The sequence below is a fragment of the Zootoca vivipara genome, chromosome Z2 (genome assembly GCF_965207765.1).
Source record: "Zootoca vivipara chromosome Z2, rZooViv2.hap1.1, whole genome shotgun sequence".
Classification (NCBI taxonomy): domain Eukaryota; kingdom Metazoa; phylum Chordata; class Lepidosauria; order Squamata; family Lacertidae; genus Zootoca; species Zootoca vivipara.
Window position 1 is genome coordinate 25,906,463 of NC_142585.1, and position 13,414 is coordinate 25,919,876.

A 13,414-nucleotide genomic window follows, 5' to 3' on the forward strand; every position below is an offset into this window, starting at 1 on the left:
GCATCATTTCCCATTCTGCCCTATATTCACCACTAGCAGAACTGTTTCTACTATGCTGCAGTTCAACAGTTCACCAGAAATTATGCTATTTATCTCACATTCTTCTGTGGCATAAGTATGTAACTTACATAATTTATTCAATTCAATATGTCAATTATGGTGTTATTCCATTCCGTTCATTTCCATGCAAAGGAAATGCAATGCAAACGAGGACAATACATAATCAATGATGTATCATTTGCAGATTGAAAGAAGAAGCAGTAGCAGCAACAACAGTGAATACTAATCGTATTCATTGGTTTGATTTCTGTTCTGGACATGAATAAATAAACATTAGTAATCTCCACTACCATTTCTATTTTCCTTGAAATTATTTGACATCCTTATCTTGCAGTTAGCTTTTTACCTTCCCCTTGTATGTTCCTAAATTAGGGGTGTGGCTGCAGTCTTACTTTGGACCCCCCGTCCCTCTTTTTCAATATTAGTTCTCAGGTAAAATCTGACATCTCAACCACTATTACTGCTGCTATTTGGATTCCCTGTTCTACAAATACGCCAGCACAGATGCCTGCATTTTTTAAAAAAAACAAGATTTTGGGCAACTTCCAAAAATCATTGTTGGAAGTGGGGAGGAAGAGGGATCACTGATGTTGGCATGCCCTTCTCTTGCTAGAGATGGTGGGTGCCTGTAGAAAGCGGAGCCCTTTGTCTGCATTTACAATGGGCCATAAGAACCTCGAATCCTATGGCATTCATGCCCATGACCTTTTTGAAGTTACCTCTCCAGTTAATTAATAACACTCACACTAATTGCATAGAACAAAAGGAAAAGACCTCATCAGCATTCTTGCTTCCATCGGGGGTGTGTGTGTGTGTGTGTGTGTAACCTTGGACTCTGTGAGAAGCACATACAAGCCCCCGAAAACTGCCCCCCCATTGATGTGGTACCGTGCATGGGAAATGTGCTATTCATTTGGAGGCTTTTTATGTACTGAAGCAAATCAGTTAGAAATTGCTTTGATGATATCTTCGTGTGTGAACTGGAGGTCGGAGACATTGCAGCGGGCGGGGATTTCTTGCTTTGAGATCCAACATGAAACATCGGCCTGAGCTGAATGTTATTCCATGATTGTTCAGGTGGATAATAGACTCTATAGCCAACATTCCTTCAGTTAGTTAATACCTTGAAAGATTAGCTGGCCATAAATCAAAGGCTTTTACCATATTGCAGGCCACTTTTAAGAGCCCATGGACTGTTGGCTTTGTGCAGAACTGCTTTTTCTACTTCAAAACCTTTCTACTACCCTTTTGGGTTTCACTTTGCAAACCTCTGGGATCATTCACACAATCACTAGTGCGAAATCCTATGCATAAGTTGGGGGAGGGTTCTGCTGTGTGTGTGTGTGTGTGTGTGTGTGATTAAAGTTTTGGCACAATCATTTAGTCTGCATATTTTACTGCAGGGATAGCCAATATGGCTCCCTCCAGACAGTTGGTTGATATTCCAATTCCATCTGCTTCATCCAGCATGGCCAATGGTCAGGGCAGATGAAAGGCACTGTCCAACATCTAGAGGGCACCACTTTGGCTGCCCTTGCTCTGCTATAACTAAGGATGCTTGCAGAATTCATTCTGCATGACTTCTGATCTGGACCTTGCAAACTAATATACAGATTGGAATGTGGTTATCCTGTGACACAGTTAGAAATGGATGGATACCAGTTTCTGGGAACTGCAGGTGGAGAGAGTTACTGTTCTGCTCATGTCCAGTTTGCAGGCTCCCTGCAGGCATCTGGCTGGCCACTGTGAGAATCGGATGCTGGACCAGATGGGCCACTGGGCTGGTCTACAAGGCTCATCTTACATTCTTATGAACCTGTTTATTTGGCTTTCTTTCACTTTCTCATTTTTCCAGCCTTAAATTCAGTTCACTATATTTCCATATCAGTTTGTGAATTCTTTTTCAAATGTCCTCATGAAAATTCACCAGGAGTTTAGTGTGAATTCATTTGAAGATACACATATTTGCATTCAATTTTACCAAATATACACATCTTTTGCAGAACTGTTACCCCTAATATAATGCAAAATTTGAAGAAGTGTGCATTTTGGAGGACAGTTTTTTTCCGGTTTGTATATTGCTTAAGAAAGTGCAAATTTGGTGGCTCTGCCTTTAAATGCAAAACAGAATCAAATTTCTCCTTCATTCCTAGGTGTACTAAGGTGCATGTAAAAATGCAAGTTTTAGGATAAAACAGGGTTATAAATGCATATTTTTGTGAAGATTCTTCAAAAAGTACATACTGAAATACCAATTTTAATGCAGAGTTGTTGTTTTAAAGTAGCAGATTCATGCAGAAATGATATGCAACAGACTTAGGAATGAAAATATCTGAAAAACCAGAAAGAGAATGCTTCATCCTCCCTAACTTTAAACAAGCTTATGCCCATGTAACTGGGGGGGTGGGGTGGGGTAGAAATTTATATCCCTATCTAGCCCTACTTCCATCTTATTCCCCCCCCCCTGCTGAAATTTAGATTGCAAGCTCCTAGAGGCAGGGACCTGCCCTCTTATTCTTTGTAAAGTGCCATGCACACTGATGATGCTCAACAAACAACAACAAGAATGCATTTATTAGGTAACACATGACACAGTATTTGTTTGGGCATAAATCTGATGGGGTTTGTGTCTACTCCCTGCAAATTCTTCCCCCATAAAAGGGTGGATAAACTGCTGGAATCAAGCACATGGGATGCACATGCATGTGGGCCTGCTCTCCACTTGATACACAGGACCTCTGGCTGATGATGGTCCGAAACGGCCTCCAGTCATTTCACATGTATTTCTGCAGCAGTACTGTATGAATCCTGCCACCTTGCTGAAGCTGCACACATTGGAAGAGGCATAGCATAGGAACATAGGTAGCTGCCTTATACTGATTCAGATTCATTGGTCCCTCTGGCTCAGTATTGTCCACACTGATTTCATGCAGAGGTAAAAAGGTAAAGAGGTAAAGAGGTAAAATAGGTAAAGGACCCCTGACAGTTAATTCCAGTTGCAGACGACTCTGGGGTTGCGGCGCTCATCTTGCTTTACAGGCTGAGGGAGCCTAAACTGTCCGCAGACAGTTTTTCCGGGTCATGTGGCCAGCATGACTAAGCCGCTTCTGGCGAAACCAGAGCAGCGCACGGGAGCTCCGTTTACCTTCCCGCTGGAGCGGTACCTATTTATCTACTTGCACTATGACGTGCTTTCAAACTGCTAGGTTGGCAGGAGCAGGGACTGAGCAACAGGAGCTCACCCCATTGCGGGGATTCGAACCACCAACCTTCCTATTAGCAAGCCCAAGGCTCAGTGGTTTAGACCACAGTGCCACCTGCATCCCTTTATGCAGAGGGCATTCCAAATTCTACCTAGAGATGCTGGGGATTAAACATGGAACCTTCTGCATGCGAAGCAGATGCTCCCTTGGTCTAGTCAGTGCCTGGGCGTTTGACTACTGGGTACCACATGCTTTGGGTTCTATGATGGAAAAATGTTGGATATGAATGTAAGCAAAACAATAAATATACTAAAATTAAAGTCCCCCCCCTGCACCTGGAGAACAAACATTCCATTATAATAAAATGCTGGCTGATGTTTGACAATAACAAGGCACCACTCCTGACCAGTGTAAGTCACTCTTAGCTACACCTAGCTCAGGACCCCATCCTTCCCTGAAACTTTCCAGGTAAAAGTGCAGCATGGCATGCTGATGAGAGAAAAAAAATGATTAAAATAAAAAAGTTGGGGAAATAAAAATGCTTTCACTAGTCAGCAAAAGCAAGCTACCAAAGGTGTTTGTAGAAGCTCCATAAAATGTGCAGGAATCCCAGAGATTGCCTAGGAGCCCTTCCAGCCACAGACTTGAATCTGGGGCCTTCTGAGTTGTGTGTAAGTGGTGCTGGGTTCTTTCCTCCAAACCCTCTAAGAAGAAGACAATTACAAAACAACAACAAGACATTACATTCCCCTTACCTCGCCCATGCTTCTGTTTGCTGTTGAGGACAATCTGTACAATTGTCCCAGAGGCCTGTTGCATATCCGGCAGGGCTCCTCTGTTACTTCTGCCACCAGGCACCCGTGGAATGTTGGCTGCCTGTCGGGAATTGCTGGGTGGAGGGTCATAATGGGAGCGATGAGGAGAGTGCCTCTGCATGAAAGAGAGAGGGGAGGGGAAAGCCCTCTGAGAAAAGGAATAGGAGAGCTTCATGAGACTGAAGGTTTTAGAGCAGGGGTGGCAAACTCCCAAGACACTGCGATCTACCTCATAGAGTTAAAAACTGGCAGTGACCTACGCCCTTTTTGAGGTTCAGGTCAAAGTTGTTGTTGAGCTTTTTTTTTAGGAAGGACAGCCATGTTTCTTGGGGATGCAGGCCAACACTGTTGAACTTTTTTTAGGGGAGCCAAAGTTGTTGAGCTTGTTTGGGGGGAGCCAGTGATCTGCCCATGGGCGTACCCAGGATCAAAACTAGGGGGGGCAAGGGGAGGGGCCAAGGCACGGAAGGGGAGGGGCCACAAAGTGTCCGGGAACGGCGAACTCGCGCTCCGCCGGGCTGTGCCCCTCCCTAGAAGCAGGGCTGGTGGGCGGAGGCGGAGCCCAGCCCAGCGGAGCGCGAGTTCAGCGTTTCCGCCCACCGCGCCGCGCTCCCTGGTTCCCCGCTGCGCTTGGCCTTGCCTGAGGGCGCGACGGGGAGCTGGAGGGAGGGTGCTGCGCAGCGCGGTGGGAATGGAGAACTCGCGCTCCGCCGGGCTGGGCTCCGCCTCTGCCCACCAGCCCTGCTTCTAGAGTAGGGCAGCTGCCCTAACTTGCCCCGTGGTGGGTACGCCCTTGGATCTGCCAGTGATCTGTTTAAGAGGAACAATCTTTTGACCTCCGTTATGAAGCCCCTGTTGTCAGGACCACATTCCAGGAGGGTAGCTCTGTCCATGGGTGCCTCCAGACTGTTGGTATTTTGCAGGAAGGAACTTTAGGCTTGTGCATTTAAAGTGGATTAATGTGCTCAGTTGCCCTAGCATGACAAACCCATTCCACAAAAGAAACAGACTTTGCAGTTAGGAAAGTAATGGGAAAAGGCATTGAGAAGTGTGGGATTAACTAAGGACTAATGGGAAGAAGTTTAAATGCCACTTCAGTAAATCAGGATGAATGTTGGATGAATGTGCTTTGTTGAAAAACCTCCCAGCAAACAAATCATAACAAATGTCTGATAAAGACTGGGTACAATCTGAGCTCCTTGGGCTTTGCACAAGGATCGATGCTGGCTGGGGCTAATGGGAATTGGAGTCTAACAACATCAAGATGTTAAATGGAAATAGGTTCATAAACAGCATGTCTTCACTGTACTCTTTTTGGTGCATGCTAAAAACATTTTTGTTTCAGCAAGCATACCTAGATTTGTAATAATGATAATGATGATGATAATGATGATGATGATGATGATAATTTTATTATTTATACCCCACCCATTCGGCTGGGTTTCCCCAGCCACTCTGGGTGGCTTACAGCATATCTAAAAACACCAAGCCTTAAAAACTTCCCAATACAGGGCTGCCTTCAGATGTCTTCTAAAAGTTGTGTAATCCTCTATCTCTTTGACATCTGAAGGGAGGGCATTTCACAGAGAGTGTGCCACTACTGAGAAGCCCTTCTGCCTATTTCCCTGTAGAAGACTGATGCATGTTTTAATCTGGTTTTTAGCTTATTGCAGATTTTAATTATGTTTTGAATGTTTTAAACAGTTGTTTTTAACTTTTATTTATTTTTTTACACATGGTTTTCTTAATACATTCTTTTTGCAAACCGCTTTGAAGTTTTATTGCAATCAAGTGGCATATAAATCTTGTGAGATAAATAAGCACTAACAACAGCTATACCTGGAGGGCCACAGGTTTCCCACCCATGCACCAATACCTTTAGTACAGAGTAAGGTACAACCTCTTCTTCTCTTGGACTTCAACCATAATCCACTTTTGGGGATGTTGGGAAGCTTTTCAGGGAAGAATAATGCAGCTGCCTGCCCCAGTGCCCCATTTATCCCCAGGCAACGCTACCATATGCATAGGCTAGCACCCCACAAGCTACTTTCATAAGTGCTTTCCTATGGATGGAGTCTAACACACCTAAATCTCAGCCTATGCTGATTTTGCCCAAAGTTGTCATAGATACTTCACAGATGCATTTTGCTAAAGGTCTTAATATCACATAGGGATGACTCTGGAGTAACAGGAGCTCTCAATAAAGTGTTGTCTGGTAAGTCCCCATAGGGTTTATGGTGGACTTTCTTTGGTGATGCAGCACTGGTGGCCAACGTAAATAGCCAATGAAGAATCTTCTATGTTTTTTTTGTGTTTAAAATGGTGGTCATTTCTTACTCAGTAATGTCCTGGAAACTGTTTTAACTTTGTTGGTGTTGTTGGGCGGAGGTGGTGGCAGCTGGGAGATGGTATGAGCATTTTTTAAAAGACAAAGAAGAGCCCAGGGTAGGGATCAATTATTTGCTCTAACACTTGGGGTTCTCAGATTCTTCCCCTTGTCAGATTAGCTAGTAATTTGGGGTTCCTTTCAATTTCTTGCAGAGTTGAGGGCACTTGAGTCCATTGATTCTAGTGGATTTAGGTTTGGCTAAATCTGTTTTGGATTACAGCCATTATTTTGGGCAACAAAAACATTCATCCCCCCCCCACACGCACAGAGAGGCATTTGTTTGTTTTTGTTAGGTTTTGCTCCTCACATTTCAAAATACTGAGCTTTCATTTCAAATTACTCTGTTGTAACAATCAGTTCTGCTGGACTGAATATCTGACAGTTTGGTTTCATAATACAGACACCAAAATCACTGCAGACCCAGGTTTAGTTCCTCAGAATGAGTTGGATATACACCCTCCGAGCAAGGACTTTGCTCCAAACTTCTGTAGCCTTGCGGCTGTGGTTGGGGAGGCATTCTTTATCATCACTAGCCAGAGGTCAAAGAGCTGTTGGGGAGTTCTGCTACCTCCATCTCAGCAAGAAGGCCAACACAGGAAGGGGAACAGCAACAGCTCATTAGCAGAACATCTGTTTTGCATGCAGAAGGTTCCAAGTTCAATCCCTGGTGTTCCCAGGTAAGGCTAGGAAGGTTCTTATTCCAAAATCCTGAAGAACCACTTCCTGTAAGATCCTAAGATTGGCCTGTCCCCAACTGGACACAGAGTCATGAAGTCAGAAGGGACTTGGAATGCCACCTAGCCCCCACCCCCGTATTTCTGCCAAAGCAGAAAATCAGCTGCTACCACATCACAGATTGGTGGCCATCCAGTTTCTGTTTAATAGCCTCTGACAAAGGAGAACCCGCCACCTTCTGAGGCTGTCTGTTCCACTTTCTGCTTTTGACCTTTGAAATTTATCACTCTACCACTGCATTCCACCCCAAAAGTCTCCCAAACGCTTGCTGATTCAGTGGCCACAGAAATGGATACAGGCGCTGTTCTGATTGGCAATTCAGTATACTCCAACCACAGAAAATAAACAACTGTTTATGTTTCCTTCACTGCTATTTTTTTTTCTTAAACAAAAGATGTTTTCTCCCCTTCCCTCCTCCCCAGATACATGAGATATACTCATGCCCTTGATTGCATTTCAACTATTTATGGGCTAAAAACTTTTGATAGATTTTCTTTGTCTTTTTTCCAGGAAAAGAAAGCCAGGCCTCTTCCAGTTTCAAGCCAGTGAACTTCAAAACTAGCTTTAAGTTTTCTATCAATTTAGTCAACTATTCAACTCCCAGAAGATGTCTCAATCACAAAGATAAGTCTCACTACTATGAAAACATCTGCCAGAAATTCCCCTTTTGAAACAGGATGGGTGTGAAATGAACAAAACACACAACAGCCATGTTTGCCTTGGGTGTGTGCACAACTCAGTGGGAGAGTTCTGTTTCTTTTGATGAGATCATGAACTTCACTTACAGCTTCTCTGTTGGCTGGTTGCCGAAAGATGTCACCATCTGGGTTGTCCCACGAAGACTCCCTGTCTCCTGTAGTCAAGAGACAATGATGTCAAGAATTACTGGGGCCATTTGTGATTCCCCACCCTGATGTCCCTGCGTGTAATGAAAGTGAAGATATCAACGTGGAGGAGTTATATTCCAATGATAGCCTGAGGACATCTCTATGGAGCTTTCTGCTGTTTAACTAAACTGGAAACAGAACTGTCCTAAATTCTGAAACAGCCTCAGCCTCACTCTTGAATAAGATAATTGACTTTTGGCATGTTTCTGGGGTCTTGGGCTCCAGGTCTTCATGGTTTCCAGGCTCAGGCTCAATATCAGGACTTGTGCCACACACTTCTGCATCTAGTACTGGTGGCTAGAAGTGCTTGCGGATTTCAAGGCACACAAACCAAACCACTCCCATGACACTTGAAACAGTCATGGCTTCCCCTAAAGTTCTGGGAGCTGTCCTTTGTTAAGGGTGCTGAGAGTTGTTGGGAGACCCCTGTTCCCATCACAGAGCTACAAGTCCCAAAGTTGTTTTGCCAATCAATTCCTCTTCCTAGGAAACTCTGTGTTGACAACTAAGTATTGTGATTTCTGCATTGCAGGGGGTTGGGCTAGATGACCCTTGGGATCCCTTCCAACTCTACAGGTATCTAATGCTATGACACTACTTAGCTAGGTGGACCAATGGTCTGGCTTCTTGGCAAGGCAGGTTCCTGTGTAAAAGTAACTTTAGGGGAAGGATCATAGCTCAGTGCTTAGAGCTTTCTCAACATCTTCAGGTAGGGTTGCGAAACAGACCCGTGTCTGAAACTCTGGCTGGCTGCTGTCAGTGCCGACAGAACTGAGGTCAATGGACCAGTGGTTTGACTCAATATAAGGTATCTTCCTTATACTTATGTTCCTAAGTTTCCTTCTACCTAAGGGAAAGTTGCTGATAAGGCTCCTCCAGCTATAGTAGTCATGCTGATGAATTCAGTATCTGAAGAAAACAGTGACATTCCACCTGCCTGAATAACATGCTTAATTGTCGAGCTCTCTCAAGAGATGGGCAGGTTGGGCTTGGAATGTAAGAAATTGCATACATATATATTTTATATTTTACCTCTGCAAACTGGGCAGCATGATTCTGGTGTGGACATTGGAGAGGTGCAAGTTAATTTGGGACAGGTCTTCAAGCCACAGTATACATTTCCTTCCTGCCATTAAACACACACACACACACACACACAAAGACAAAGGTAGGGCTAGTTAGTGCGTGATGCAGGCGCACAGATTCAAATGGCAGATGGTTGCCATAACAGCAAAACAATCCCATGTACATTCTTTACCTTTTATGAAGCGTTATTTAATTGCAACGAAGCTTAAAATGATGAGCTGCTGTCTCTCTCTATACATATCAAAGCTCTGGAATCCTCATAACACTCTCATGTCACTGACCTCTCAAATAATCAGATGTAGAGGAGGACTGAGAATCTCAGTAGCAACAAGAGGTGCATCCTACCTATTCCCTTCAGCACTATGAAATGTGTGACAGGCTGGAACTGCCCAGTTGGCTTATTCTTGTGGCTTTCGAAAGGTATTTTTTTGGGGGGGGGCACTGGAGTTCCTTTGAAGATTATAAATTCCTTAAAGCAGGGATGGGGGGCATATGGCCTTCCAGATGTTGTTGGACTACCAACCTCCATCAACCCCAGCTAGCATGGTGAACAGTCTGGGATGACGGGGCTTGTAGTGTAGCAACACCTGCTCCATCACAGGTTCTGCAGCCCACCTCATAACTGTTTCTGAGAAATGTTCCATGTTGGATAACTAATCTTTTAAAATAGAGAATGGAGCAAAGAATCTAACTGGTTCAATACCAGAGGTCCAAGTGACTTACAAAGGATATATATTACTCTCCTCACCCAACTGGAGAAGCTGTGTCATAGATAGTTGAAGCCTTGGCAATGCATTCACTGATTCAGTTACTTGACAGTGTCCCTGCTCCATTTCCCTTCTATTATTAATAACATCAATAAATTTATTAGTCACTTATTTGCCACAGCAACTCAAAGTGACTTGCAACATTTTAAGCAAAAAACAAATGCACACATGGAAACCAGCATTTAAAAAACCCTCCTACATTAAAACATCCCACCCACAAAAAAAGGCCATAGATATTTAAAAGCCAAAGGCCTGATTAAAGAGGAATGATTTTGCCTTTGGTTTGGATATATGCAACAATGGTGCCAGGTGAGTTTCCCTCAGCAAAGTATTCTTCAAGTGTGCAGGCAGCACTGAGAAGGCCTGGTTCTCATATTGCCACCACCCAGACCTCCTGTAGCAGGAGCTACAGGAAAAGGCCTCAGATGACAAATTGCAGGGGCTAGGTTGGGTCACATGGGGAGGGAAGGTCATTGAGGTAGTTATTAAGGACCTGAGCTACATAAGACTTTATAGGTCAAAACCAGCATTTTGAAGTGGGGCCAGAGACTAATTGGTAGCTGGTGCAGTCAAGCCAGGATTGGTGTTATGTGCTCAGATGTGACTGAAGTGTGAATGTAATGCTCTGTAGGTTTTTGCTGAAGTTGATTGATGTCATTCTATTATAAAACTAATAAAATATTCCACACACTCAAAAATAATTCTCCCCAGACCACACACCTTCTCCTGGTTCAACTTTGTACCCTGAGTATTTTTGCCTGGTTGGAATGCGTCCTTGAACTCTGATAATCCTTCTTGCTTGTCTGGATGGAGATGAGTGTGGATGTGGAAACTAGCCTACTGTACAAAGTTAAAATTAACATTCCTTGGCTTGCATTTGCCTCTGGCCCTGCCCACCATTGGCACAAAGCCCTTGGAAAGTTGCTCAGAAGGGAATGCGGCCACAACACTGGTTTAACACAATCACGTGACTTACGGAACAGCTGCATTGGGCACACTGGTTGGCTTGTCTGTTCTGGAAGAGCCCCTCTGCCACAAACATCTCCCCGTGGTAGTAGGTTGTACCATTGTACTCACAGGACTTCCGGGTTATCTTACTGCCAGCAGAAAAAAGTGAATCATCTGCAAGAGTGCAGAAAGAAGAAGCAATTTACAAAACAAAGTTATCTCATGTGTCTCCTCTGGTGTGGCAGGTAGAAGGGCTCCCCAACTCACAGAGGGAACATTCTGCTTGCGCTCTGTCTACCCCAACAGGGTAGTAATGGCAGATTAATCCCCCAATGAGAGACTGCCTTATCTCTTAGATCTGTTGCCTCACCTTCATTAAGAACATCAGAAGAACTCTGCTGCATCACGCCAAGGCCCACCTAGTCCATCACTCAGTTCTCACAATGGCCAGCACCAGGGATCAAACCAGGGTTCCCTGAGCAATCAGGAAGTGCAACACCAGGAAGAGCACCACCAGCTAAATCAGTGGTACCACCATGGTGTCCTCCAGACATTTTTGGACTTAAGCTCCCATCATGTCAGGCATATGGAGAAGCGGAAAAACCAGATGGGTCTAATATAGTACTGGTGCCCCAGCTCTGGAACACTCTCCTGGAATCATGGATAGTCACAAGTCTGTTGGGACTTCAATGTTCACAATGGAAGTTTGCTTGCTCTTTCTAGCTTTTGGGAACTATGGTTTAGAGCCTTGAATTGGTTTTGTTTTGTAGTGTTAATTTTGTGGTTCGGCTATTGAAATCCTATATAATAAAGTGCAAGTGTCTCTGCGTCCAGTCCCTGTGTCCGTGGGATTGCGCTACTGCGCATGTGCCCCATGGACAGCCGTTGGGACTTGGAGCGCAGAGACGGAGCGTGTTGGCCGGCGTGTAAGGGAGCTCAGCCTCTCAGCGTTTGGAGCAGCTCTCGCGAGAGAATCCAGAGGACGTGCGAGATAGCCCCGTGCTCGCGAGCTCTGTCTCCACACAGGCGCACTCGCGAGGTCATTTACTTCTCGCGTGGACTTACTTCTAAGCGGCAGCGGCCGTTACAAGTGGCGGCGGGCGAGCAATGTCAGCTCTGCACATGTCCCCGAGGTTGCTAGAGCAACAGGTCTGTTCTAGCACCCGTTAATTTAATGGACTTCATAACTAGTTGATTATATTTTGCTCCCCTCTCAGCTGTGTTCTGTGGTTTGCAATATGATTTTTTTTTAAAAAAATGTAAACTGCATTTTTGAGATCACTTGTGACAAAAAGGAGCATATAAGCACATTAAATTAATGAAGTGAATCACAGAATTCTTAGAATCAAAGAGTTGGAAGGGACCATGAGGACCATCTAGTCCAACTCCCTGCAATGCAGGAATCTTTCACCCAGCATGGGGCTTGAACCCACAACCATGAGCTATCATGCCGTCCATTGGCCCCGCTGGCTGATGTTGAAGGGCGCTGTAGTTGAAATGCACTAGGCTGGCTTCATTAACAGATCTTAGCTAGCATGGCAATGAAAGACCCTCTATTGAGACCCTTGTTAAAGGCCAGCCAAAGTGGTACTCTCCAGAAGTTGGCAGATGAAAGCTCCCATCATCATTGTTCATGATGTCTGGAGCTAACGGCAGCTGTAGTCTATTACATCTGGAGGGCACCATTTTGGCTATCTCTGTCCTAAAACCACTGTGTGTCACAACAGGCAATACAAGGCTAGTTGTTCATTTGAGTTTGTGTCTCTGAGGACTTCACAGAACAGAATTCTGGTTTTAATAACCTCAAGCAGCCACTTATTCCTTGCTAGTTCATGCTCAATCTCTGTGTTAGTTCATGCTCAATCTCAGCATCTCCAGGTATGGCTGGGAATGTTCCCAACCTGAAATCCTGGAGAACTTCTGCCAATCAGTGTAGACAAGACTGAGTTGGATTAGCCCATGGTCTGAATCAGTATACGGCATCTTTCTATGATTCCAAATTTCTGCTCGATGTACTTCTAGGGCATAGGATTAGTTAGCCTCCCCTACACACTGGAAATATTATACGTTTGCTTTCATGCACAGCCATTTGAAATAAAAGCTTTATGTAGCACTAAGAACAAAGTGTTTGTTTGTTAGAACTGAAATAATGTTGGCATGCAAGGAATTCATTGGGTTTGCAGGCCCAGTGCAAAAAGACCCCCCCCCCCAATTGGGTTTCCTTGACCTCCAGAATTCACGGGTGACTGCAGTTCTTTTACATCAGTGGCATAAAATCATGTAAAAAGAAACTCTCCATAATTATTGTGCTACTGAGGAATGCATGAGGTTTTTGGGTTGTTCCCCCCCTTCTTCTTCTTCTTCATTTGTTAAGCTGGGCACTTAACCAAAGGAGCAAGAGGTTACAGGTTTTAGGCATATGAGCTAAACAGTGACATTTGGAGGGCTCTGTGAACCATTTACTTTGTCATGCGGGCACCTCAAAGCCTTTGAACCACCTTCTGAAGTAACAGGAAAAGTAAAT

General features: G+C 44.5%; 1 protein-coding gene and 1 long non-coding RNA gene across 2 annotated transcripts in view; one reads left to right on the plus strand and one right to left on the minus strand.

Annotated features, from left to right (window-relative positions):
- The window catches only part of LOC118084301 (uncharacterized), a 41,760-nt gene extending 33,744 nt beyond the window's left edge, over window positions 1–8,016 (plus strand). The window contains exon 3 of the long non-coding RNA XR_004692471.3: window positions 7,713–8,016. This is a non-coding gene — a long non-coding RNA (uncharacterized LOC118084301). The remainder of the gene's footprint in view (window positions 1–7,712) is intronic.
- The window catches only part of CHRDL1 (chordin like 1), a 50,063-nt gene that overhangs the window by 13,090 nt on the left and 23,559 nt on the right, over window positions 1–13,414 (minus strand). The window contains exons 5-8 of the mRNA XM_060270531.2: window positions 10,919–11,064; window positions 9,122–9,215; window positions 7,988–8,055; window positions 4,019–4,193 (exon numbers count right to left, since the gene is read on the minus strand). Of these exons, the coding sequence (XP_060126514.1) occupies window positions 4,019–4,193; window positions 7,988–8,055; window positions 9,122–9,215; window positions 10,919–11,064 (483 nt within the window). The remainder of the gene's footprint in view (window positions 1–4,018; window positions 4,194–7,987; window positions 8,056–9,121; window positions 9,216–10,918; window positions 11,065–13,414) is intronic.